General features: G+C 36.0%; 2 protein-coding genes across 6 annotated transcripts in view; one reads left to right on the forward strand and one right to left on the reverse strand.

The window, feature by feature from the left end:
- arhgap42b (Rho GTPase activating protein 42b) overlaps positions 1 to 17529 on the forward strand; it is a 99096-nt gene extending 81567 nt beyond the window's left edge. Inside the window, exons 11-25 of one of the 4 annotated variants that reach the window (XM_026231044.1) lie at positions 418 to 474; positions 2240 to 2318; positions 2523 to 2562; positions 2911 to 2973; positions 5675 to 5749; positions 6540 to 6624; positions 6832 to 6890; positions 6997 to 7102; positions 7498 to 7657; positions 8499 to 8649; positions 8857 to 9270; positions 10223 to 10367; positions 12279 to 12338; positions 12486 to 12565; positions 15688 to 17529. In XM_026231044.1, the coding sequence (XP_026086829.1) occupies positions 418 to 474; positions 2240 to 2318; positions 2523 to 2562; positions 2911 to 2973; positions 5675 to 5749; positions 6540 to 6624; positions 6832 to 6890; positions 6997 to 7102; positions 7498 to 7657; positions 8499 to 8649; positions 8857 to 9270; positions 10223 to 10367; positions 12279 to 12338; positions 12486 to 12565; positions 15688 to 15776 (1663 nt within the window). In that variant the 3' untranslated portion in view covers positions 15777 to 17529. The remainder of the gene's footprint in view (positions 1 to 417; positions 475 to 2239; positions 2319 to 2522; positions 2563 to 2910; positions 2974 to 5674; positions 5750 to 6539; positions 6625 to 6831; positions 6891 to 6996; positions 7103 to 7497; positions 7658 to 8498; positions 8650 to 8856; positions 9271 to 10222; positions 10368 to 12278; positions 12339 to 12485; positions 12566 to 15687) is intronic. The other 3 variants (XM_026231045.1, XM_026231046.1, XM_026231047.1) reach the window with 3 other exon arrangements.
- Positions 17530 to 17779: 250 nt separating this feature from the next.
- pgr (progesterone receptor) lies at positions 17780 to 25927 on the reverse strand. 2 transcript variants are annotated; one of them, XM_026231048.1, is made up of 9 exons: positions 25613 to 25927; positions 24573 to 25501; positions 23249 to 23358; positions 22289 to 22405; positions 21346 to 21651; positions 21047 to 21191; positions 19589 to 19719; positions 19058 to 19215; positions 17780 to 18625 (listed from the first exon to the last, which is right to left on the reverse strand). In XM_026231048.1, the coding sequence occupies exons 2-9, from the start codon at positions 25364 to 25366 to the stop codon at positions 18470 to 18472; spliced, it is 1917 nt and encodes a 638-aa protein (XP_026086833.1). In that variant the 5' UTR covers positions 25367 to 25501; positions 25613 to 25927; the 3' UTR covers positions 17780 to 18469. The 2 variants fall into 2 exon arrangements, with proteins under 2 accessions (XP_026086833.1, XP_026086834.1); XM_026231049.1 differs by having other exon boundaries at positions 24573 to 25927.
- Between the last annotated feature and the right edge of the window lie 60 nt (positions 25928 to 25987).

Raw genomic sequence — 25987 nt, forward strand, 5'->3', positions numbered from 1 at the left:
TTCCTGCTCCTTTTAACGTGCTATAGCTTCTATTTCTCAAATATGAATTTTTCCTTCTTGTTTTAAGAGTGGCCTGCATTTCTATTTCCTGCATGCTTCTTGTGTCTTTTATTTCACACTATATTATCTGTCTTCTGTATATTTTAGCTGTATAATTTTCTCCTTTTTTACTTACATCTGCCTTCATGGCACAGTCTTACGATATTAGGTGGCAAATATGTAAGCATTTGTGCATGCATATTAGAACGTGCACATTCTACTAATACTCAGTCCATCTGTGTGTAGCAAATGTAACTTCTTGTGTGTTCATGAACTTTTCCACCTAGTGTAAGGTTGCACTGTTGTTTTTCTGACAGTTTACCTTGTGCTGTATGTGCCCATTTCCCCTGTCCCTTCTCTGTGTTTATTTCAATCTAGAAATACCATCTATCGTGGATCTCTTTTCAGACCACTGCAATTTTTCTGTAAAGCCCGGTATGTGACCAGCCCAGAAGCATGTTTTAGTGCATGTGCGCTGCTTGTGATCTCATGCATTCGAAACCCCACGCTGATCAAAGCTCATTTCTCACTCCGGTGGTTTTAAAGGATTGCATGTTGAAAATCCAACACATTGCCTGCACCTGTAATTGGTGTAAACAGTTTGATTTGATTTAACTGGCTGAGTGATTTTTGATCTGGAAATCACATTATCGCTTGACATCAAGGAGCAAACATCACATCATCAAATCAACATTAGTTATAGCCACACCAGGCTAGAGTTAGGACAAGATGGACCAAGAAAACATTTTAAGGCATCATCCAATGCAAAGGCCCAAAATGCCTTTAGTTCTTTAGTTCATTTGGGTTTCATTTGGTCTGAATTATATTGGATTTTCCAAAATAGAACCATTGCAAATATAATTCTTGCATTTACGGACTGAAATTATTACTACAATCCTCATCAATGGTAACGTTAAAACACATTATAATAAAATGTATATTCCTTTAATCAGTCACTAATAAGGTTTTATGTTATTTTAAAAAGCAAGCAAGGCAGCTCACTATGTTTTGGAACAAAGTTGTTCAGAAGTTCACAATTCAAAGCCATTATAACTGATATGATATGCATACACTTGCTCGCGTACACAAATCTCCTCTCAGGAAACACTCCATCCATTACCTTTGAACTGCTCTGCAGCGTGCTTGCCCTAACAAGAGGGATAATAATCAAAGCATAAGTGAGGGTATATCTCGTTTAGCCATGCACAGATATTAGTGACAGCTGTTGCATAGGCATGGCTGTATATTCTGCGAGGAGCGTGTTAATGGCTATGAGCTCGCTCTAATGTTCACCTTAAAGTTACTGCAAATGCTGTCAAATCATGTGTAAAAAAACTCATGGGTAATATTTATGGTTGTATTAATTCATCCTTGTGATTCTAAATGAGTGTCAATATAGAATATAATGAAATTGATGTTTAAATAAATGAAGTAGTACTTTCATGTATATTTTTTCCCATACGATTTACTGAGCTTGGGAAATTGAAAATTAAGACATCAGTTTTGATTTTAGTTTCAAAAAATTTCAAGAAATAATTAGCCACAAACACATAATGCAATTTCAAATTCATATGACTTTTTTTTTTTTTTTTTTTTTTTGGGAACACGAAAGCAGATGTTTTGAAAAATGTTCACGCTGCTCTTTTTTTCGTAAAACAACAGCAAACAGTCACCAGGAGCGGTCAAGCTCTAAAAATGAAACAAAACCTCAATAAAAGTTTAAATAAATTAAAATCAATAAGATCAGTGCAAAATCTGTGTGCTGCTAAAAAAGCAGTTTGAACATTATTTGTGTTCCATTTAAGCAAGAAAGTCATACAGGTTGCCACACAACCATCCAAAAATCCAGAAAATTCTGTCATCATTTACTGAAAAAAGTTTTATACTATGGTATGAGGTCAGTGGTAACCAAAAATGTTTGGTAACCAACATTCTTCAAAATATCTTCTTTTACATTCCACAGAGGAAAGAAAGTCATACAGATTTGGAATGACATCAGGATGAGTTAATGATGACACCATTTTTATTTTGGGGTGAATTGTATATCACGAGGCACCATTTAATTTGGGTCTAAATCCTTTACATTCTTCAGTTTCTCTAAACATATACAAAGAAAAGGTTCTATTCAGGAACTATATTAGGTAGATGAGTAAGATATTTCCAGAGCATGTCAGACTTTTAAGTGCTGTGTTGTCTTCAGGCATGGCATTATCACTCTACAAGCGCCGTCTGAGTCCAACAGGAGACTCTGGCTGGAAGCTATGGATGGCAAAGAGCCGGTGAGTCCTGAAGCTAATTTCTTGCCTGATTTAATTCAATCTTGACATTTGCTTCTGTATTGATTCAAGCTTCTGAAGATCCTCAAGTCCAGATATTTTGGTTAGAAGATGTAATAATTAATATGCCGTTTATCTGCGATTTTATTGCTCAACAAGCAATTTTCAATTAACTACGTGCAGTAATATTTTTTTTCTCTCTTTCAGATCTACAACCTTCCTGCTATTCTGAGCAAGAAAGAGGAGAGTAAGTATTTAAGTCTTTAAGCACAGCCACAGTATTATTAATTCATTTTGTTTTATATTAGGTCTTGCCTCTTTTTTTTTTCTTTTTTTTTTTTAATCAGAGTGAGCTTGACGTTTGAGTCTGACCTCACATTGTCTCATCAGATTACGTGTTTAACACACACTGATTCAGATAGTGTGTTCTGTTTCCCTTCCCTTCACCCTTTGTGTGTCTCTGCTCTCTCATTTCCCTGTACAAGGTCGATAGCATTACATTTATGACATCCAGAGTAAGCAGTATCCCCCAGAGTGTGACACGAGCTAAATCCATCTATTGAATATGTTGTTTCTTTTCACCCATCTCTTGCAGCATATTTAAATGAAGCTGGCTTTAATTTTGTGAGGAAGTGTATAGAGCTGGTGGAGGTGAGAGGTGAGATGTGTTTACTGGAGTATGAATGTGTGTTTGTGTGTAATTGAATGTCTTGGAAAAGTTCATTTATTTCAGTAATTCAACACAAATTTTGATTCATATGTATTACATAAATTAAATGCACACAGACTGAAGTAGTTTAAGTCTTTGGTTCTCTTAATTGTGATGATTTTGGCTCACATTTAGCAAATTAAAGCAAATTAGAATACTTAAGAAAAATTTTGAATTGTTGGCCTTCTGGAAAGTACAGTATGTTAATTTACTGTACATGTACTCAGTACTTGGTAGCGGCTCCTCTTGCTTTAATTACTGCCTCAATTCGGCGTTATTAGATTCTCTATGGGGTTCAGGTCTGGTGAGTTTGCTTGCAAGTCAGGTCAACTTTTGGTGCTTTTGGCAGTGTGGGCAGGTGCCAATTCCTGCTGGAAAATGAAATCGACATCTTCAAAAAGCTGGTCAGCAGAAGGAAGCTCAAAGATTTCTTGGTAAACAGGTGCAGTGACTTTGGTTTTCAAAAAACACAATGGATCAACACCAGCAGATGACATTGCACCCCAAATCATCACAGACTGTGGAAACTTAACACTGGACTTCAAGCAACTTGGGCTATGAGCTTTTCCACCCTTCCTCCAGACTCTAGGATCTTGGTTTCCAAATTATATGAAAACTTGCTCTTATCTGAAAAGAGGACTTTGGACCACTGGGCACCAGTCCAGTTCTTCTTCTCCTTAGCCCAGGTAAGACCCCTCTGGTCTGTGGTTCAGGAGTGACTTAACAAGAGGAATACAACAACTGTAGCCAAATTCTTTGACACTACCTTGACCCCAGCCTCAGTCCATTCCTTGTGAAGTTCTCTAAAATTCTTCAACTGATTTTGCTTGACAATCCTCATAAGGCTGCGGTTCTCTCGGTTGGTTGTGCATCTTTTCCTTCCACACTTTTTCCTTCCACTCAACTTTCTGTTAACATGCTTGGATACAGCACTCTGTGAACAGCAGCTTCTTTGGCAATGAATGTTTGTGGCTTAACCTCCTTGTGAAGGGTCTCAATGATTGTTTTCTGGACAACTGTCAGATCAGCAGTCTTCCCCATGATTGTGTAGCTGAACCAAACTGAGAGACCATTTTGAAGCCTCAGGAAACATTTGGAGGTGTTTTGAGTTGATTAGCTGATTGGCATGTCAACATATTCGTTGAGATAGTGAATTGGTGGGTTTTTGTTAAATGTGAGCCAAAATCATCACAATTTAAAGAACCAAAGACTTCAAACTACTTCAGTCTGTGTGAATTTATTTAATGCATGAGTTTCACTATTTGAGTTGAATTACTGAAATAAAAATTTCCACAACATGCACCTGTATTATTGATTAATAATGTTTACGTAGTCAAAATTAAAAAGATTTTTAAAAAATTATCTTATCTTACATCAGTTGGTAAAAGCTTTCTATTTGGTGTAATCCGTGTTGGGGAAAGTTACTTTTAAAAGTAATGCAATACAATATTCCGTTACTCCCTAAAAATGTAACTAATTATGTTACTTTTTATGGCAAGTAATGTGATGCATTACATTTGCCTTATTTTTAAATATGAGCAGGGCTTGATTGTTTTTAAAATAAGAAGTTATTTTTATAGCAAATATCGGTAACACTTTAGAATAAGGTTCCATTAGTTAATGTTAGTTAACTACTTTCGTTAACATGAACTAAGCAAGAACAATCCTTCTACAGCATTTATAAGTCTTAGTTCATGTTAATTTCAACATTTACTAATGCATTATTTAAATCAAAAGTTGTGCTTGTTAACATTAGTTAATGCACTGTGAATTACCATGAACTAACAATGAATAACTGTATTTTCATTAACTAACATTAACGAAGATGAATAAATACAGTAATAAATGTATTATTCATTGTTTGTTCATGTTAATTAATACATTAACTAACATTAACTAATGGAACCTTATTCTAAAGTGTTACCCAAATATCCCTTTCACACCAAAAAGTGTAATGTATAAACCTCAGACTGACGGAAAAGTAAATTCACGTCTGTACGGTAGAACACAGTAGAAGAATGTTCAACACTCTTCAGAAATAAAAAAACATATTTAAAGTCATTTTTGATTATTAGTATGGTTGAACTGGATCATCAAAGGTCACCAGCAAAGACATTAGTTAATAAAATGAGATTAGATACATATGTGTTATTTAACATATTTAATTATTGCAGGTTTGCATCATATTCTGACTTTAATTCATTCATTCATTCATTTTGATGAATACTAAATTTGTTTTTTTACAAGTAAGATGAGTTAATGCACATTCACATTTAGTCTAGAACTATATCATGTTCAAATAGCGCAATATATCCTGTCCCAATATAGGGACAGGAGACTTGTCAGTCAATAAATGGAAAAACAAAGTAACTGGTGTTACTTTTTTTAAAAAAGGTAACTCAGATACTTTCTTGTAAATTAAACAGTAATGCATTACTTTACTTATTAAAGTAATCTGATTACATAACTTCACATTACTTGTAATGCGTTACCCCCAACACTGGGTATAATAGGTCACATCTGACATCAGATAAACTCATTCATACGTCATGTGGTCTCTCTCTTTCAAAATTGAGAGTAATTATGCATGTGTGCTGTGTTTATATTTGTGTATGTTCTGTATGTACTGTACACATTCTCCTCTCAACAGGGCTCAACACAATGGGTTTGTACAGAGTCGGTGGAATAAACTCAAAAGTGCAGAAGCTCATGTCCACAGTCTTCTGTAAGTTACTTCACTCTACACATCTAATGTTAGCCTCCAGAACCAGACAAATAAATGTGTGATCCAGGACAGATCGCAAAAATCCTTCGCTCTGAAGCAGTCCCCCAGTCTTGCAAAAACATTGTCAAATGAATTTATGTTGGAGCTTAACGTTACATCTGGTGGCTATTAATCTTGTTCTGAAAGATCTGAATTAATGTCTGGATTTAGTCAGTAAACCTAAATCAAGTGTAAAAGTTTTACAGACCAACTTAAACTTTAAACACCATGTCACCATGAAACAAAAATTGAAATTTTTTTATTTTATATATGGAATTTTTATTTTATTTCCTGGAATTGTATAATATAATCATATTTAAAATTTTCAAAAACATGATACCCCCCCCCCACCACCTTCACAAGGACATCTCTTTCCTGGATAGATAGATTCTCAAAAAATAAATATGTTTTTTTTATTATTATTATTTTTATTTTATTTTTTAACTTTCTTTACAGTTATTTACATTTTCACCTCCAGTTTTCATTACTGTAATGAAAAAAATCCCTTGTTATCATTGCCATAATAAATAAGCATACATTAAATTCAATACATTTTATATGATAAATTATTTATAGTGCGCTTAACAGTCATGAAAATAATTAATAAACCTAATAATTACCTTCATTTTCCTGCAACTTTTTTATTTATTTATTTATTTTTTTAAATATGACTTTTTTGAATTAGCAGTTTTCCATGGGTCTTCCATATCACTCCAGCATTTGCACATTTGTTCCTGGTTTTCTATTACAGCACACAAAGCAGCATCAGATATGGATCTGGACCCAGATACCTGGGACAATAAAACCATCACCAGCGGCCTCAAAAATTACCTGAGGTTAGTGTGTTCCTCAGGTTTTGCTACAGGTTACAGGCTGATGTTATTACTCCTAATGGAGATTAAGAATGCTGATGGGAACTGTAGAATTCAGCAAGATTACACTGAAATAGAGTGTACCTTTCTCCATTTGAGAGAGTTGAAAATAACCAAAAGCTTTTCTGAGAGAAGAGCTAACAAGATGTTATTCTCGTCTCCATCAACTAGGTGTCTCATTGACCCTCTCATGACATACAAGCTCCACTCAGACTTCCTCTTGGCTGTCAGTAAGTTCTAAAGCTAAACATTAAGACACTGAAAAGCTAGTCTATATATGTATATATTTGTGTTGAGTTTGTGTTGATGGTGTATATTTGGTCTGTTTCCTTTCAGAATCTGATGATCAGAACTACAGAGTGTGTGCAGTTCACGCGCTGGTGCATAAACTACCTGACAAAAACAAAGAGATGCTGGAGATATTAATCAAACATCTACTCAAGTATTACTGAACATTGACTGTTTTTTTTTTTGTTTTTGTTTTGAAAGAAAACTTTTCTCTCCCTAAACTCACTTTATTTTTAGTCTCAAGGAATAGGTTGTAGAGTTATTTAGAGCAAAACGTTGTAAATAAGATTGTTGGTCACCAGCATGTGTTTTGTTTTTGGAGCTGGCGTCTTCGCAAGACTTCTTAACTAACGTTAGCTTAACCAAGAACAAGATGTACTTGATCTATGGACTCCACCACTTAAACTTTAGTGCTAGCACTAGGTTGCATTAGAACGTTCTTGTCCTGCATGCAAGTTTTCATTGGTGTCAGGTAGTTGTGTGGGGTAATGAAGTATTATTTGAAGTGTGTTATTGGTTCGAGGATTTGACTGACGTGTGTCTCTGCAGTGTGTCCGCTCACAGTGAGAGTAACAGGATGACCGTGTCCAATCTGGGAGTGATCTTTGGCCCTACGCTCATGCGCTCACAGGAAGAAACAGTTGCTGCCATGATGAACATCAAATTCCAAAATGTCGTGGTAGAAATTCTCATTGAAAATTTTGAAAAGGCAAGATTAATACACAACATACCCCTGTAAGAAATGATACATTCAAACTGTATGTATATCTGCAGATGTCTATATAGACTAACTTTCAGAATATGTTTTAATGTTTTTTTAAAAGAAGTCTCTTACACTTCATAGCAGCAAATCATAATGTTAGAATCATTTCTGAAGGATCATGTGACACTGAAAACTGGAGTGATGGTGCTAAAAATAAATCAGCTTTGCAATGATAGGAATAAGTACAATTTTAAAGTATATTCAAATAAAAAGCAGTTATTTTAAATTGTACAAATATTTCACACTATTACTGCTTTTGTTGTATTTTTCTGGTGAGCATAAGAGAATTCGTAAAAAAAAAAAAGCCTTTTTTTTACGTTTAAAAATCTTTTGACTAATTATTTTTTTTTATTTTTATAAAATATATATATATATATATATATATATATATATATATATATATATATATATATATATATATATATATACACACATAAAAAAAAAAAACATTGTTTCTATTCTAATATATTTTTCAATGTAAATTATTCCTGTGATGGCAAAGCTGATTTTTCAATCTTCAGTGTCATAGGAGCCTTGAGAAATCATTCTAATATGCTGATTTAGTGCTTTAAGAAACATTTCTTAGTATTATCAATGTTGAAAACATCTATTTTTGTGAAAACTGTGATGCGTTCTCTTTTCCAGGATTCTTTGATGAATGGAAAGTTCAAAAAGAGCAACATTTGTTTGAAATAGAAGTCTAGTGTCTACGGTCACTTTTAATCAATTGAATGCATCCTCGCCGAATCAAATGATTATTATTATTCCTTCATTTTTGTCTTCACAGATATTTCATCAAGCGCCGGAACCTAACATTCCCCTGCCACAGCTTCATTCTCGTCCGGAGTCTCGCAGGAGCAGAGCCATCTGTCTCTCATCTGGATCACGCAAACCCAAGAGCCTCTACACACCCTCAATGTGCCTGGCAGACGCGGACAGTGAGTCTCACACCAACGGCCACCCTCACATTTCACATTCACTGCTGAGAATACATCCTCTGTGTTTTATGCTAACGTCAGAAATTCATTTTAATATTTTGAAACCAGTCAATTGAAGATTAACATAAACAAGTTACGGAATGCAGCTTTAATAGGCTGATGTATAAGGAAATCAAATCAGGTTTCAGCTGTTATATGTCTCCACAGCACATGTTCATACTCCCCCTGCAGGTGACACGTTCAGCAGTAGTTCAGGCAGCACTCCAATCGGCAGCATGGACTCCCTCTCCTCCCACTCCTCAGAGCAGAACAGCTCCTCCAAAACCTGCTCCTCTCCACAGCCCAAAGACAAGCCCCCCTTCCCCGGCCTGCGACATGTCCCTTCCTCCCCGTCCTCCGGCGAGCCTCAGGGCCCCACTTGCACCAGCAGTCCAGACTCCAGCTCAAGAGAGGACACGGGCCGTGTGGATTGGGAGGAGTCCTGTAGGGTGAACGCAGCTTCAGCAGCTGTCGGTTCTTCACCAGCACCCAGAAAGGCTCCTCACTCTGAATTAGGAATCAAATCAGCACAGCTTAACCGCTCGAACGCCCCATCTCTGAGATCTTTACACATCATAGAAGGTAGGGGTCAAAAACATAAGTTACTAGTCAAAAGTTTCGATTTTTTTTTTTTTTTTTTTCAAAGAAGGCTCTTTAGTTCTTCAAGCCTACATTTATTTAATCAAAAATACAGTTAAATTGGAAATATTGTGAAATATTATTACTATGTGGAATAACTGTTTTCTGTTTTAATATGATTTAAAATGTAATTTATTTATGTGATGGCAAAGCTGAATTTTCAGGAGTCTTCAGTGTCACATGATCCTTCAGAAATCATTCTTATATGCTGATTTGCTGCTCATATGTTATCATCTGTTATTGGTGCTCAATTATAAATCATGGTTCCTATTAATATCAATGTTAAAAACTGATTCGCTGCAGTTTTTGATGCTTAATGTTTTGTGGAAAGCATTTAAATTAAAATTCTGGATTCTTTGAATAGAAAGTTCAGAAGAGCAGCATTTATTTGTTTTGTAACAATAGAATTAAGCAACAAAAATAGATTTCAACTTGATAATAATAGTAATTAAGCACCAAACCAGCATATTAGAATAATTTCACTGAAGACTGGAATAATGATGCTGAAAATCCAGCTTTGCCATCACAGGAATACATTGTTTTTTTTAAATATATTGAAATATAAAACAGTTATTTTAGATAATAATACAATTTAGCAATATTGCTGTTTTTTTTTATAATGTATTTTGTGATCAAGTAAACACAACCTTACTGAGCATAAGAGACTTCTTTAGAAAGAGAAACAAAAACAAAATAAATATATATATATATATATATATATATATATATATATATATGAATTGTTCCAAATTTTGACCAATAGTGTATGCCCCTTTTTTTGTGTCTTTACAAAACTGTATTCAAATGTATTTTTTTTATTTTTTTTTTACTTGGTTTAAAACCCCTAAAATACACAAAATAAACCAATTTACTTATTTTGTTCTCTCGTGTTTAGGGCTCTCTGGAGGTCGTAAGAGCTGTATGGGGTCTGCACAGAATCTAGCATCCGCCCCCTACCACGATCTGCCACCTAAAATGGCCCTGCGCCGAAAGCTGGAGAACAGCAGCTCTACCAACGGCTATCAGAGACCAGGATCAGTGTAAGTGAAACTCTCTATCAGTGTCCAACCCACTGATGCTGAAGCTGACATTTGATGAAAACCCAGCTCTTTCTGTTCCTCCAGCACTCATTCTCAGATGAGAAGTCATCCAGTTTTCTTAGATGTTAGAAAAAACTTGATATGTTGGGGGACCATGTGTACCCTGTGAGCCAATCAAAAGTTTATGGTTCAACAACAGATTCTAGTCAACATATTAGGATGAAGATGATGAAAAAAATACAAATAAAAAAAACTTCATTTTAAAACACGTTTTTAGAAATATAAACTTTTGCATGCTTGTAAAACATACTTTAACCATATTTATTATTGGAGACCGTTTCCGCCACTGAATAAAAAATGTAAAGAGCAATTGTGACTTTTTTTCTCAGAATTTTTGCAATGTAAACTCACAGTTGTGACTTCTGAGACTACTATTTTCTTACAATTGCGAGTTTATATCAGAATTCTTACTTTAAAATTCAAAATTGCATGTATAAAGTCAGAATTGTGGGGTAAAAACTTGCAAGATAAAAACTTGCAGTTTGAGGAAAAAGTCACAATTGCGAGTTTATTTTTCCGAATTCAGACTTTATAATTCACAATTGCGTGTTATAAAGTCAGAATTGCAGGGAGGGGGGCTTGCCAGAAAAAAAAAAAAAAAAACGTGCAATTCTGAGAAAAAGTCACAAATGCGAGTTTATCTCGCAATTCTTTAACAGTAACAATGAGCTTTTTTTTACAGTATTTATTTATTCATCTTTGTTAATGCTATCTAATAAAAAATATAACTGTTCATTGTTGGTCCATGTTAGCTCAGTTCCATTGAATAATATAAAAAGATAAATCTTTAGATTTTAATAATTTATCACTTTAATAATTTTGCATTTTGCATTTTTAGTTAACCAAGTTAACAAATGGAACCTAAAGTGTTACACAGAATGGCTCTGATTACAATACAATAAACTTTTGAAGAAACTGATTTGGCAGACAAAAGTAAAAAACTGCACTACTATTAATATTATTACTAAATTTACTATTATTACTACTAAAATATACTAGTTCTAATTTAAAACCAAATAGGATTGATAGATTATGGCACGTTATTTAAGGTAATGTGCTGCTGTAAGAATTATATGAATTTTTTTTTTTTTTTTCATTTTTATTTTGTTTTAATAATTTTATTTAAATCTCAGTGCAACTGATTTATTATTTAGAAACAAAAGAATCAATCATGTAAGATGTATGTTCAAATTATTGTCAGCTTTTATTTGTGTCTGTCAGGTTTCAGAAAAACGTTATTCAGTGTACAGCACATAGTGAGGAAACATGGTGCAGTATTTTGTAGTGCAGTTGCTGGCTTGAAGAGGAAGCTGCTGAATGGAGATTGATGGCAGTTCTTTGTTGGTACAAGTTTTAATTACACCACTGAAAGGGTTGATGTGAGCTAGCACTAGTTTTTATACTCTCTCTTCAGGGAAGGATATATCATTTTACCTGTCATGACAGAGAAGAAAAGAAACATCACAACTCACTTAAGAGGACTAGATTCAAAAAATCCTTTTATTTGTTTTATAAGTTGTACAGCTTAAAGTGTTAGCAACATGTTGACTTGAAAGATGTTTGGCCTGAGAATATGCGTGTTACTTTAACAGTGATAAAGTGTACATGAATCACTGTTACAGAGGTGATATATATATATATATATATATATATATATATATATATATATATATTTACTTTATAAATGTACCAGTAATGAATGCAGAATGCATACCCCTTTTTTTACTGTATATGTGAGGTCAAATTGTTGATACCTGCTTTAGCTGAAAATGGTTTGTTTATTCAGTTTAATTCTTGTGATGTAAAATCGTTGACACTCACCCTGTCATTGGGCATGGTTCTGTGTTCCAGGGCTGCCAGAGCGATGCTTTTTGAGAACCCATCAGCTGTAAAACCTCCTCCCTCGGGAAGGTAACAATGAACATGGCCCATAAAAACATTACTGTCTCAGATATGTTTGATGCCAAATGTCATAAAAATATAAAACCAACAAATTCTCTTTTAAAACAATGTATGAGAATATCCATACATGTTATCATTTCTGATTTTCATCTACAGAGATGCCAAAGCCATATATTCATGTGAAGCTGAAAACAGCAATGAGCTGAGCTTCCCACAGGGGGCTCACTTCTCCAACGGTGAGTCTATCTGTCTATCTGTCTATCTGTCTGTCTGTCTGTCTGCCATTAAGTCCATCCATCTATTTACCTGTCTGTCTGCCTCCCGTCTGTCCATCCATCCGTTCGTCCATCCATCCGCCATTCAGTCCTACAGTATCTATCAATATATCCATCTTTTATTGGTCTGCCATTCAGTCCATCCATCCGTCTGCCATTCAATCCACCCACCCATCCCTGTCTGTCTGTCTTGTCTGTTGTTCCATGTCTATTCATCTATCCATCCATGACCGAGATGGTTACAAGACTCAAAAAGAGAATGAATTATGACTGGACTGATGCACATTGCTGCATACCAGGGCATTAATATTGATGGAAAATAATGCATTCCAGTGTCTGCTCTGTGGAACAACCATCTGTTGTTGTTCTTTGAACATGTCAAGACTGGGATTTTATAGCTGGATGTATTTCCTGCAAGGAACAAACTTGGCTGGGCATCAGGGCATTGAAACAGGTCACAGTAACCTGGTGAAGGCAGTGTCTTCCCCTCTGTAAAGCTCAGCAAACACTTAGCACAAGCACAAAATAAACCACCTTTTACCCATCAACCATCTCACTGTTGACTTATGAGAGCTCTGCTTATAAAACAATTTAAAACCTCTTTATTTTCCAACCTCATCTGCCTAATGCTTTACAGTCTAAACAGATGCTCAGATAGTCCGGAGTATGTTGAAATGTGTCATTACAGGATGAGGTCCTTTGAGGTCACTTGTGAGGTCCTTTGAAAGCTTTATGTGGGTAATTTATCCGAGCAAACTGGCCTGACTTGATCCATCATTAATAATAACCATGCATATGCGGTTCACTGATGCCCCCTTTCCTGAGGTTACTATTGTTTTTTTTTTTTTAACATAATGGACAAACAAATCACTTTAAAAGTAATGGCTTCATTGTCTCAAGTCTGTTCAGGACTTCTACACATGCTGTGTTTGTCTGAGATGCAGGCTGGAAAAGGGGCCTTGCTTGTAGTTTCTAAATTTGAGTGTTTCTGTTCAGCTGTTTCAATATGTCTGATCACTTAGAAAAATAATAGCACACCTCAATAAGCCACAATTTGAGGTAACATTCAAGTCTGTTCTTAACATGTGGGACGACACACAGGCATATGTCAGATGTGATGTTTAGGGTTTGCAGGGTCGACATTAAGGATGTTTTCTGCTGACCCAGATGGCTGGTGGTTTTTTCTTTGCTTGTCTTGCCTGCAATTTCAATGACCACATCAAAACAATTTTATATAAAATACCCATTTTATTTTTTACTTTGTTGACTATGACTTTTAAATTAAGTTGTATTATTCCTCTTAAGATTAAGAAATTATTGCTACTTAATTTACTGTATAGCCCATTTGACACTGCGATTTCTAGCAAATACACGGATAATGTCTCCTGACAATTGTTCCCGGGTTGCTAGATTTTGCACTTTCACACTGCCAGTTATTACCCGGAATATGTGCGTACTTTCACACACAACCTGTATAGGTCCCGTAACGTCACGTGACATCAGGGCGTGAGGTGTAATGTTCGAGTTGAAAACGTTAGGCACGTTATACTTTCACTTAAACTAACGAACAATCTCAGCTTCAGCATGGAAAGTGAGGAACTAACTGATCTCTGCTTCATTACATATTTTTTTATCGCAAATGTTGATCTTCCTTCAAAATACCTGGTAAAAGAGTCGCGCGATAACGTGCATCATCACATGGCATTAGATCTGAGATTTGTTCACACAGCGCTCGTTCCGGGACTGAACCCGGCAATGTTACTAGATCCCCGACCCGGGATCAGTCCCGGAATCAATCCAGGGACGTGTTTGCTTTCACACAGAAGGCAACCCGGCAATGTTTCAGCAATTTTCCGGGTCCGACGTGCAGTGTGAAAGGGGCTTATGACATAATGTTACATTGGTACCATCAAATCATTAAACAACTTTCACTTAAATATTAATACATTTAAATTAATTGAATTCTCAATTTAAATAAATGTAAAAATGTTACGTTTTATTTAACTTTCTTTCTCTCCATATATATGATTAATATCACATGAATATCAGTGCGGATGGCAGGATATCAGCATGGCTGTGATTCTGCCGCACAAGAGTGTAAAAAAAAAAAAAAAAAAGAGACAACAAGTGTCTTTAAAAACTGCCTTTTGTGCAGAACAACTTCCTTCCACCACAGATTCAGATCTCAGTTTGATAGTTTAAACAGCTGAGCCCAAGCCTCCATTACTAATTCGAAAACATCACTTTAAAATTAGTAATGAAGGAACGTTGAGTTGCTTCACAGAAAGCTTATGGTATTAAAATGCTTAAAAGCTCACTGTATTACAGTATGTAGAGTATTATGAGAGAGAGGGATAGACTAAGCGAGTGTAATTACCTGCATCTGACAAAGCAATTATTCTTCAGCTCAATCTCATATTCAAAATAAAACATCAGTTTGAATGTCCGCTGAGGAAAGCCATATCTTTGTCGTACTATCCTTTCATCTGTTAAGGGGGATTTCAGATGACAGCGCTGCTCAGTGCATTTGTTGGTTGTGCCATAACAAAGTGTTGTTGAAAGTAAAAGAAAAAAAACTTCCTTGTTTACAAACCTGTTTCAGTCTCTTTCAATATAAAAGTCTCATAAAGACATTCTCTTGTTGCAGAATAATGTAACTAAAATCACCATCACGAAAACACACACACACACCATACTGTTGCCTCGTACCTATGGCCCATGCTAATATACAGCCATATCGCACTGCTACTTGTGTAATATTGCTCATATATAGTAAGTAATACATGGAAACATTACTGACTGATTTGTAATTTCTAACAATATAATTAATCCTTCTAAAATTAAGACATTATATTGGTAACATCAAATCAGTAAACAACATTCTGTTTACTATTGAATAATTTACTTTTGCTAAATATACAAAGCATGTACAAGACCAACAATAGTAAGCTCTGCTGACCCAATGATCTTCTGTCATCTGTCCCAAAATGCTCTCAGAAAGTAGCTCTAAGTATGAGTAATAATACTATAGAATTTTCCTATCAAGTCTTCACCACTAAACTTTCCCATTTCCCTCTGTGTAGTGTATCCTTCAGTGGAACCAGGCTGGCTCCAGGCAACATTTGAGGGCAAAACAGGCCTCATTCCTGAAAATTATGTGGTGTTCCTCTGACAGCGTCCAACAAAGGAGGCCCAAGCATTTCATGGTATCCATGGTAACATCAATTTTAGACCAAGGGCTTTAAATATATATCAGTCGTTGACAGATATGTAAGTGGAATTTCTGTAAGTGAAATTAAGAGATCACGGATGGTACAAAAAACCTCAATGATGCAGCACAAGGGTGATTAATGTCTGAATCACGGCTGTAATTCTAGACAACTGGCTTCCAAAGCTTTTGCTGAGACTAAAATGTTGAAATGAACTTCATGTGCTGCTTGAGTCCAGATAAACAAATTCACATACACTGAGATCAGGAGGTGCGATGGACTGCACTAAATGGTCCTTTTAGGTCTACTATGTGGTGGAATACTGTAATTCTGTTAAGAAAGGTCAGATAATAAGTCTAAAAGACAGACTTCCTTTTATTTTAGCTCAATGCTAACTGCCTTGAAACGATAGAGAAGAATGTTAAACCTCAGCAGTAACTATTTGAGCTGTGAATCACTGTTATGTTTAACTCAGTTCAGCAGAAACTCTGCTTTGTGTGGGGGGTTTTTATCGTGAATGTACTTGGTTTTACTGTCATTCTTTTTCAATAGACTTAGACCACAATTGTTAGGATTTTTGAACATTTTAAACAGCCAAATTAAACAAACAAAATGAACACACATTTCTGCAATATTTCTAGATGACTAATAATTATGTTAAAGTTTTCAAGTAAAGTCCATCTGGGCAAATCTCCAGCTTAACACTGAAGCACAAGATTTCACTTGGGAACACTGAAAAACAAGATGATTTGCTTGCGCAGCTTGAGTGCTGCTGACATTAAAAGGGACATATAATTATATTTACTCATTTTCAGTTATAATACTCATATTCATCACATTATGCTGTTAATAAAATGCTTTGAAAGTAAAAATGAATAAACATGCCCAGCGGGCACCTTGATATCAATTGGATGTCAAACATTAGTCAAGACTTGATCAAGATGCTGTGACATCATTTTAAATTCAGTTTGTTTGATGACAGTTTCTTCCAGAGGTATTTGAAATTGGTTAATTGTACAGTATACAGTATGTAGGCCAATATGTTTGATCTTCAATTTACATCAAATCAACATCAAGTTTTTGACATCAGTTTGATTTGCAGATTTTACCTGTTTTTCAACTTTGATGCCTTTTCAACATTAATTGACCACTGGGTGTATGCTATTGACTTATAGAGTTTTAAGCACAGCCATTTAAGCACAATTTTTTTGGTGGACACTAAAGTCTTCCAGCTTTGTGCTGAAATATAATCACACTTAAAAGACTGCTTTATTCAATCAAATGAGTGGAATGCAATGAAGTGTTCCAGTTATTTATAATTGAAAGGTCTAATATTTTTTATACACAATATTTCTAATCCTAAAAAAAAGTTTGGAAACCACTGGTATAAAGCATGAGATAGCAGTGGATCATTTCTCAGTTTTGCATCGAGGGCACTTCAGAACGTCAAGCTAAAATCAGTTTTTAACAAATACTAATGAATCAAGTCTAGCTGTTGCATTAATGTCAAGGTCACATTATTCATTCTGAAGTTGTCATGGTACGTTCCAGTTATCTTATTGTCTCCATAATTAAATATTGCAAACTTGTATAATGAAAATAACAGGTGATAGAAAATCTAGATGTTAGAAGTTTATACATGATTATTTTGTAAATCATATATTTTTCTTCTTAGTTCATTTTTGTTCTGTCAATAAATGTGTTTATAAAATGAGACCCACTTCTTGTTTTCTATTTAAGAAAAGCTAAATCATCTGAAGTAAATCTCAGACATCAGTCACTTGATTCCGGCAGAGATCTGAGGGGAAACAGCATCAGAAGTATGTGGAAAGCAGGCGATTGCCAAGATCCCAGTGTTCTTTTCCAATTAAACACATGAGAATGCTCCGTACCCTTGACTGTTGATGTCGGACTGATACTCCCTTCAGCTAAACCATCAAGGTCACAGATACGAAAAGACAGATGATCCAAAAAATGTTTTTCAACTTTAATGCTCTTGGCTTCTGATAAAACATTTAATATTCTGCTTTAAAAATAAACATCAGACTGGATCAAATTATACAATGATCCACTTATTATACAGTGATCTCTGAGCCGATGTACAATTGAGCTCTTTGTCTTTCAAACATTGTTAGCATCTGCAATCAGCATTTATCATAACACGTTATGTGACCGGATATTGTGTAAATGTAAGTAAGATCAAAGGTTTGCAAGATCTCACCATGAAAACTAAGTTAGACAAATAAGCATTGGCTTTTCCTCACACTCAGATACATTTCCTGAAAAGCTAGGATTTAAGTGTATAATTAATACATAAATTAGAGTCTAATATGTTACAATTTTTGTCATATTTAAGGATTCATTAAAAAACACATTTTAGTACATATTAAGACTGAAAGTTACATTCTCTGTATTTATCATAAAAGTTCTCAGAAACATGTTATGTAAGATTGACAGGTTTTGTAAAAGGCAATAGCAGATTTGATAATACAGCATGATTACATGTTGTCTTTGTTATTGGACTCTTTGCATTTTCAGCTAACACATTAAATCAGAACTTGTAACTATTATAAGGGGATGATTGTATATGGAAAGATCAATGTCAGTGTTAATTAGATGTGGTACATCATCACAGACCCCAAGCATCCTGTCTGGATCACTTGTTGTGAAACATGAGGGGTTTGACCATTCCCGCCAGCACTTTTGGCAGCTGCGATGCAATGACCTCCGACATCATCTCTGGAAACTCCACCTTCATGGCGTCCGCCTGGATGTATGTGCTCAGACAGTAGAGATTGACCTTCTTTACAATCTACACAGAGATAAACTCAACATTACAATTCAAGCTCATCTATCATTCTTTGTGCACTCTGATATCTAACAAGTGATGGTGTGAATATGTGACGTATTTCAAATGAAAGATTTGATACATGCAATAAACTATTCATTTGATGTCGACGTCACACAGCTTATCACAATGTGTTCTTAAACAACAGATTAGAGGGTTTCACACCAAGGAAAATAACTGAAACTATGACGTTTTATTAATCATTCTGATTCTATAAAAATATGGAAGTCCAAATCACAACTACATTGACATTGAAACAGAGTAATGTAACGCATTGCTGGAATCACTGTCATAAAGACTTTTTCCAGCTCATGTGCGATTAAACACTGACAGCCAATCAGAATCAAGTATATTTAGTCTATAGCTCCCCATTGTATTATTTTACTCATGCTGTACCTCATGCATGGCGTCCATGATTTTGGTCAAATGGTAGAATCTCTGTGAGCTGGCCACCACTCCTTTCTCCTTCAGCTGGATGGCTTTCGTCAACTCGCAGATGTAGTTCTGTCTCATTTCATCAAACTGTGTTTGACTCTTCAAGCCTTCCAGAGGAACTGTCACAAATGCATCACGTTAAATCATTTCCAAAGAACTTCTACCAGTGGTTATGTTAGAGTTTCCTGCAGCATTAGTTACAGATAAATGAAAACTTCTTTGAGCTTTCACCATGCATAAAATGTTCCTTCTGTAAATCACTGAAAAGATTATGACGGCTGAAATTGTTAGTTTGGAATTGAAACTTAGTTGGACTTTTCAAGGTCTCACAGTTTGCCAAACACGTACTGTATCTCTGTCTATCCATGCCGACTGGCACGGGGCCAAATGGTTTAAAATTGTCCAGACTGTTAATATTCCATTCTAAAAAAACAAACTGGCCTGTAGAGGGTCAGTCAGTAAGAGTTTTACGAGTCCGAGAGGATTTATTACCGGTGTTGAGGAGCATCAAAGCCTTCATGCACAGAAACTCTTCCTTTGTCACTTGCAAGTTGGCAAATTCCCGTGGAACAAACTGCATAGCCAAACACAAGTCGTAGATCGGAGACCTCCTCAGCTGATCACTAAAATGTAAACAGCTCTATGAGAACACTAAGCATTCTTCAATGTCAGTTGTTTACTGCATATACAATATATCCACAACTGTTAACTGAATGTAGCTATTGGGATTCTAATAGCCAGACACATTCCAGAAATAAGGTACAAAATAGGTAAAGGTCCATGATAAAGCCCCTGTTGCACTCACAGAAAAGTTAATTTTTGTTCTTCACTTGTGAGTTTGAAATACCTGAGCTAAAGTATTCTGTTAGCAAATGTGTGCTGGGAACTATTCTCTTAAGAGCACAATAAATAAAAGAAAACAGTGAGAAAGCAGCGTTTAAGAAAGCATCTGATCTTAGCTACAGTATGTGGATATGTTTGCTCCAGATCTCTGCAATTCAGGATTCTGGCCGAATCATGTCAGGTCACACTTATTTATATAGCACTTATTTATCACATACAATTGATTCAGTGCAAGTAGATTTATCATATAAAGAATTAAAACCAGAGTCAATATCACTTTGAATTGGAATTACTATTATGTAATGGGTTTTTTTCACTGCATGGTACGGCACAGTATGGTTCGGTACGGTTTAATTTTGGGGGGATTTCCACTGGGTACAGTACCTGGGTACCTAGTCCTTTTTTTTAGTTCCACTTCAGTTGAGGTTCCAAGTGAACCGTAACATTACCAAAACGTGATTTGTAAACATTGCTGATCAGAGATTGGCAGGTGAGGATCATCACTACCTGCGGCAATGAACTTGCGACACAAACGCAAAAAAAACGCTAGATTTAAATCAGCACAGCAAGCGAAGGAGCGAACGCAACTATTTTGAACAAGCCAAACCAACCCAAAAAAAACAGTTTCGTTGTCTGTTGAGGAAGTACAGACGATCCTCCCATTGATAGCAGAGAAGTGGATCCAGCGACACCATGAAGGGGCGACACGAAATAAAATGCTTTTCATAAGTCGCGGCAGTAGAGGCAGCGCAACAATAACAACGCGAATAATCCCACTCACTCTAAAGCAGTACTAAACTGAAGTGGAAACGCGAACTGAGCCATGCCATACTGTACTGAGCCATACCGAGCCGAGTGGTACCACGCAGTGGATACGTGCCATAATTACCACAAGCCAATGGTGGTTCAAAGGTATTTACCAGCCAGTGCCAACTTTTCAATAAATTTCACTTTGCCACTTTTTGATTTTGGTAGCCCAAACAAGCTTTGCTTTGGCCTGATTTTGTTTCGAAATGATGTCGCACCACTTTGTTTTCTAATTTTGCTAGTATACCAGGGGCCTTCACTCTTCAAAAGATTTTAATTCTGTTTTTTACTGTTACTTACTGACTCAAGATGAGATCAGGCGCAAAGTACAGGTAATCAGTGGTGACATTCTGAAAGGTTCTCCAACCCAGCGAGAACAACATTAAACCCATCCAGGAATACTGGATTAACGTCATCTGGTCATTGATGTGCAAATTGCGAAAACCTGTTAAACACAGAAGTAACTTTTTTTCCATTATAAAGAACCTTTTGTGCAAATGGAAATGTTCCACAGTCGAGGGTTAGATTCCAATAAAGAACGTTCATCTTTAAAAGTGAAACTTAAAATGTTTATATTAGGCTGATTGTAAAGGTGTTACCTGGAAGAGACTTGGACCATCTGACAATCCAGAGCAGCTGTCTCTCACAGAGTCTATTGAGACTGTTGAGGAGAAGGTGGGGAAGCTCTGGTTGTGAGCTGTCATAGCCAGAGTAAACCACCTGTGGCTCAATGTTCTCCAGAATGCTGATCATCTGAGGGGACAGCTGCAGCTCACGGATCGCTGGCATACAGTGCAGGGAGGACACATTTTGACCATCAGCCAGCAGGGACAACGGATCCTGGAACATCAGCGATGGACTCAACCCCATGACCTTCATACCCGTAAACCGCTTCATCTTCCGGCCTGAAACATAAATGTACTATAATGAGGGTCTGTCTTGATCACCTTCTCACTTTTATTCAATATGCTGGGGTTATAAATAGATTTCTTTTCAAATTGATCACTGACAGTCCCAGTCCCTGTTCACTTTCACCTATAGAAATAAGCAGCTTGGACATTGTTCTAAACATCTTCTTTTGTCTGATACTGAAGAAAGTCCTGTTATTTGGGTTTAGAACAACACGAAGATGAATAAATACTTTACAATAAAGTCCCCTTAATTAATGTTACTTGCAATCTTTTAACTTTATCATTGTTAGTTTCAGTTAAAAAATAATCCAAGCCCAGATCTATTAAACAATTTTAACAGACTTCTCATTTCAGTAATGTATCAGTAAATGCTGGACTTAACGTTAACCAAGATAAATAAATGATTCAGAATTATGTTTCATTGTTTATGCTAACTACTATAGTTAACTAATGTTAATTCTGTATATTAACCTTGATAAGACTGGCCTTTGGAAAATATTCAACATTGTAAAGTATGACTGTCCATTAATGTCTATTAAGTTTTAAGAAGCTTTAGCATTTTTATATTTAATATATAAAATATATACAAAACCCTAATATGTACAAAAAAAAAATGTCACATGAAAGATACCTCCAAGCATCATCCCTGCCTGGTAGCACTTTCTAAGACGACATGCAGGACAGTTTTTCCTCCTGATTTTATCAACAATACAGTCGTTCCGTCCGGCACACAGGTAGTTATGGTGACCTAGACAAGAGACAAAAAGAAAAATTATTAAACCAATGAATGACTATGTAAGGGAAAAAATCTGTCAACACAGATGCACATAAATGATTCCAGTTCTCCATCAGAGTAACATGTAATTTTTAAAAGAGGATGATTTTGTGAGCACAGCAAGGGAAAGAAAGATAAAGGCACAGAGTGAATTGGCTTGAAGCAAGGCTGTGAGGGCATAGTGACATGGCCATGGTCAGACATAGTGGCTCTTACATATCTGTCCTCAGTGATAAGAAGAATAACAAGGCAGAGAAAGAACACGGTGAACATTGGTCCAAATAATAATAACAGTCTTCTGGGAGTCTGAATGCACCATGACTCACTTACGTTGAAACACAATATAAAAGTTTCTGTGTGCAACAACACTTACGAAACACTGAAAATATTAAAAACCCCTATGCAATCGCAAGTTATATTTTGTAGCTTGTAGTCCACATATTTTGTTTGCTTTCAGGGCATCTACTATAAGCTAATGTGTTATTTAAAGACATTTAGCATGTGAGCAAAAAAAAAATTCAATTAGCCTTGGTCCGCTAGGAAAATGCAATTTTTTGCCAAATCAAATGCTCTTTAAAATTAGATTGTCCCACCTCCAATATCCTCATGGCTGTGAGGTAACTGAAGACTATTGGCTATCCCTTAAATATGTCCTGCTCGGACTTCATGTTTGGGAAGTTTCCTGTTTCAGGAAATACATCAACATTACAGGAGAGAGGAAGTGCAGTCTGCAAATTTCATGATAAATCAATATAGTTCAAGACAGAGCATTGCATTTTGACAGAATTATTACAATAGTTTTAGTATGTTGCTCACCCTCAACAGCTCTCTTGAAAAACACCTTGCAGCTTCCACAGGTTAGAACTCCATAGTGGCAACCTGAAGCCTCGTCTCCACATATAACACACAGTCTTTGAGATGGAACCCTGAATGGAAGCAAGACACAATATTCTATCACATCCTTAATAACAATGGCTCAAAAAAGTTTTTGTTTTGGACTAAATGGTTTTAAACCTGCAGATGTTACTTGATGGTATTTTACATTTAATGTATGCATTTAGCAGAGACTTTTATCCAAAGCGCTTTTCACTGCATTCAAGGTGCACATTTACATTTATCAGTTATTGTTTTTCCTGGGAATTGAACCCATGACCATGGCATTGCTATAGCACCATGCTATACTGTTTGAAATGAAACACACACATTTCTTAGTGTTCCACAAGTGTCCAAATTGGGTCAGCGTACAATATGTTCTGACCTCTGACTTTCTGATTAAGTGATTTTTAATGGTTAGCTCATTCAGTGCTAAAGTAGATGTGCTTAGTCCTGCTCCTTTAAAGAACTTGGTTCTGGCCCACACCAAGTGGATGTAATATGTAAATCTAAAATATTTGTGCAAAATTATTTATTTTTTATTATTTTCATTATTATTATTTTTAGGAGCAGAATTAAAAACACACTCTACATGAGTCATAATAAAAAAAAATTATAAAATTACCTTGAAACAAATTTCAGGAATAATTACAATGAGATTGTGTGTGTGTGTGTGTATGTGTGTGTGTGTGTGTGTGTGTGTGTGTGTGTTTGTGCGTACACACACACACACATACACCCACACACACACACACACACACACGAACACATGTATAATGTACATGTACTGTACTTATAAGAAGTACTTATTTATTACCCCTAAAGGTCTTTTTTTATATAGTATATAACTCTATTTATATTTTCTATTATATTTTCTATTTTTTATTTATTGGTTACCATTCAGTTAAAATAAGAGGAATTCTCAATGAATTGGCCACAACCCACAACCATGGTGTCAAATTTGGTTTAGTATAAAAAAATAAAAAAATAAAAATAAAAATCGATCGGCTCCATTTTGAAGGATTTGGGGTAACAACAGAAAACTTGTTCTATTGTGCATATGATAAAGTTAGTCTATTTCAATATAAAATGATAAATACAAATTTGTAAAGGTGACATTTCCAAAATAATCATTATTCTGAATAATTAAATTAAAACTACACAAACACACACGTTTAATACTTCTTCTTTAAAATCAGACAATTAACGGCTTTATTTCGCTTAAATTCAAATCTGAATGAGGCACAACATAAATGATCATGCTTACCCAGGGAATGCCGTGTAAAGTGTGTGTGAGCGCGAGATGAACCCATCTGGCGAAGAGTATCCAGCGTGCTCTTCATTCATAGTAGCGCTCTGATACCAGAACGGAGAGTCCTTGGGTGAAATCCATTTGGAAATGTCCGTTTTGGGCATCAGGGCAGCTGCGCTTGTTCCATCGAAATTCAACATACCTCTGCCGAGAGAAGGCGATACTCTTCTCGGTGGTGGCAAAACCACTGTAGATTGAGTCATGTCCAGCTGAAAGTTAGAAGAACTGTCCACAACTACCTGCTGGGCTGCTTGAGATGAGAGCAAAGCTGAAGACTCCTCAGTAAACTCACACTGCTGTTTCTTTTCTGCTTGGTCGTAGCAGCTTTCCAATGCGCTGATGTTTAAGCCTATGTCGAAATCAGTGTTCGGTGGCTGCATAATAAGAGAATGCTCATTCTCATCTTTAATAAACGAACACTCTGAAACATTTGACTCCTTGGGAAGAAGCGCTTTTGCGTTCCACTGTCCGCTTTCGACTTTCAGAAAGTCATCCATGTGACCTGTATATGTGGTGGTACTGAGAGGCAAGTCCAGCAGAGATAGCTGATCCAGAGCGTCGCTGCTTGATCCAGGCGCGCTGCTGCGTAAAGACCCCGCGTCTCCAAAACCACGCTCGGAGAACCTGCCTTGCCCGAAACACTCATCCGTGAATTTTTCTATTAAACTACTTATTCCAGTCTTCGCCTCTGTGGAATCAGCGAAAGAAGTGTTCACAATGTCCATCCTGCTGTTAGATTTGGATTCCATAATTAAAAATCTGGCCGGCAAGAAGCGTCCTCACTGGTTGCTTGGATGTTGTAAACTGGCGTATAACCTTCTCTGTGTATTCCTCCTTGTGGTAAGAGGCTGTACAAAAGTGTCCCCTGCGACTTATTCCGAAATCTATAACAACGAGACGTTGCTCTGTTAATTAAAATATTTAGCCTATTTTATAAAAGTTTTTTTTTTAACTGACAATGAAAGGTAAAGGTTTGTAGAAAGAGAAACTCTCACCTTTTGGCTACAAGTCAATTACACAAAATCAATCTCCTGAAAGAGTGTGACGAAGACACCAAAATACAAAAACGGAGAACTGGTGGTCATTGATGACGTCGCGAAATAAAATGCATTGTAATGTTATCCAACATGCTCCAGACACATGCTCCACATGATGTGTTCAGAACGACTGAGGAGAGAAAAACGTCCTTCTAATATATCTGCGCAGAAGTTACACATGGAGAAGATTTGGACACGTTTGGTTCCAGACTGAATATGAAAATTAGGCTATTTACTAGCATCTGCATCATAATCCAACTGAAACTGTCTGTGAAGTCTATGCTCAGCAAAGTCTGTAAAAACAAAGAAAATAGTGTGGTTTTATATGGTGGA

This window comes from Carassius auratus, chromosome 43 (assembly GCF_003368295.1).
Source record: "Carassius auratus strain Wakin chromosome 43, ASM336829v1, whole genome shotgun sequence".
In the NCBI taxonomy this organism is placed as follows: Eukaryota; Metazoa; Chordata; class Actinopteri; order Cypriniformes; family Cyprinidae; genus Carassius; species Carassius auratus.

Bases quoted from the DNA above. Each gene is read 5' to 3' on its own strand.
- pgr (XM_026231048.1), bottom strand. From the start codon at position 25,366: ATGGAATCCAAATCTAACAGCAGGATGGACATTGTGAACACTTCTTTC. The intron at 21,652-22,288 runs GTATCTTTCATG...TTTATGTTTCAG, and splicing joins GGCAGGGATGATGCTTGGAG to GCCGGAAGATGAAGCGGTTT. The intron at 19,216-19,588 runs GTAATAAATCCT...CATTTGTGACAG, and splicing joins TTTGATGCTCCTCAACACCG to TTCCTCTGGAAGGCTTGAAG.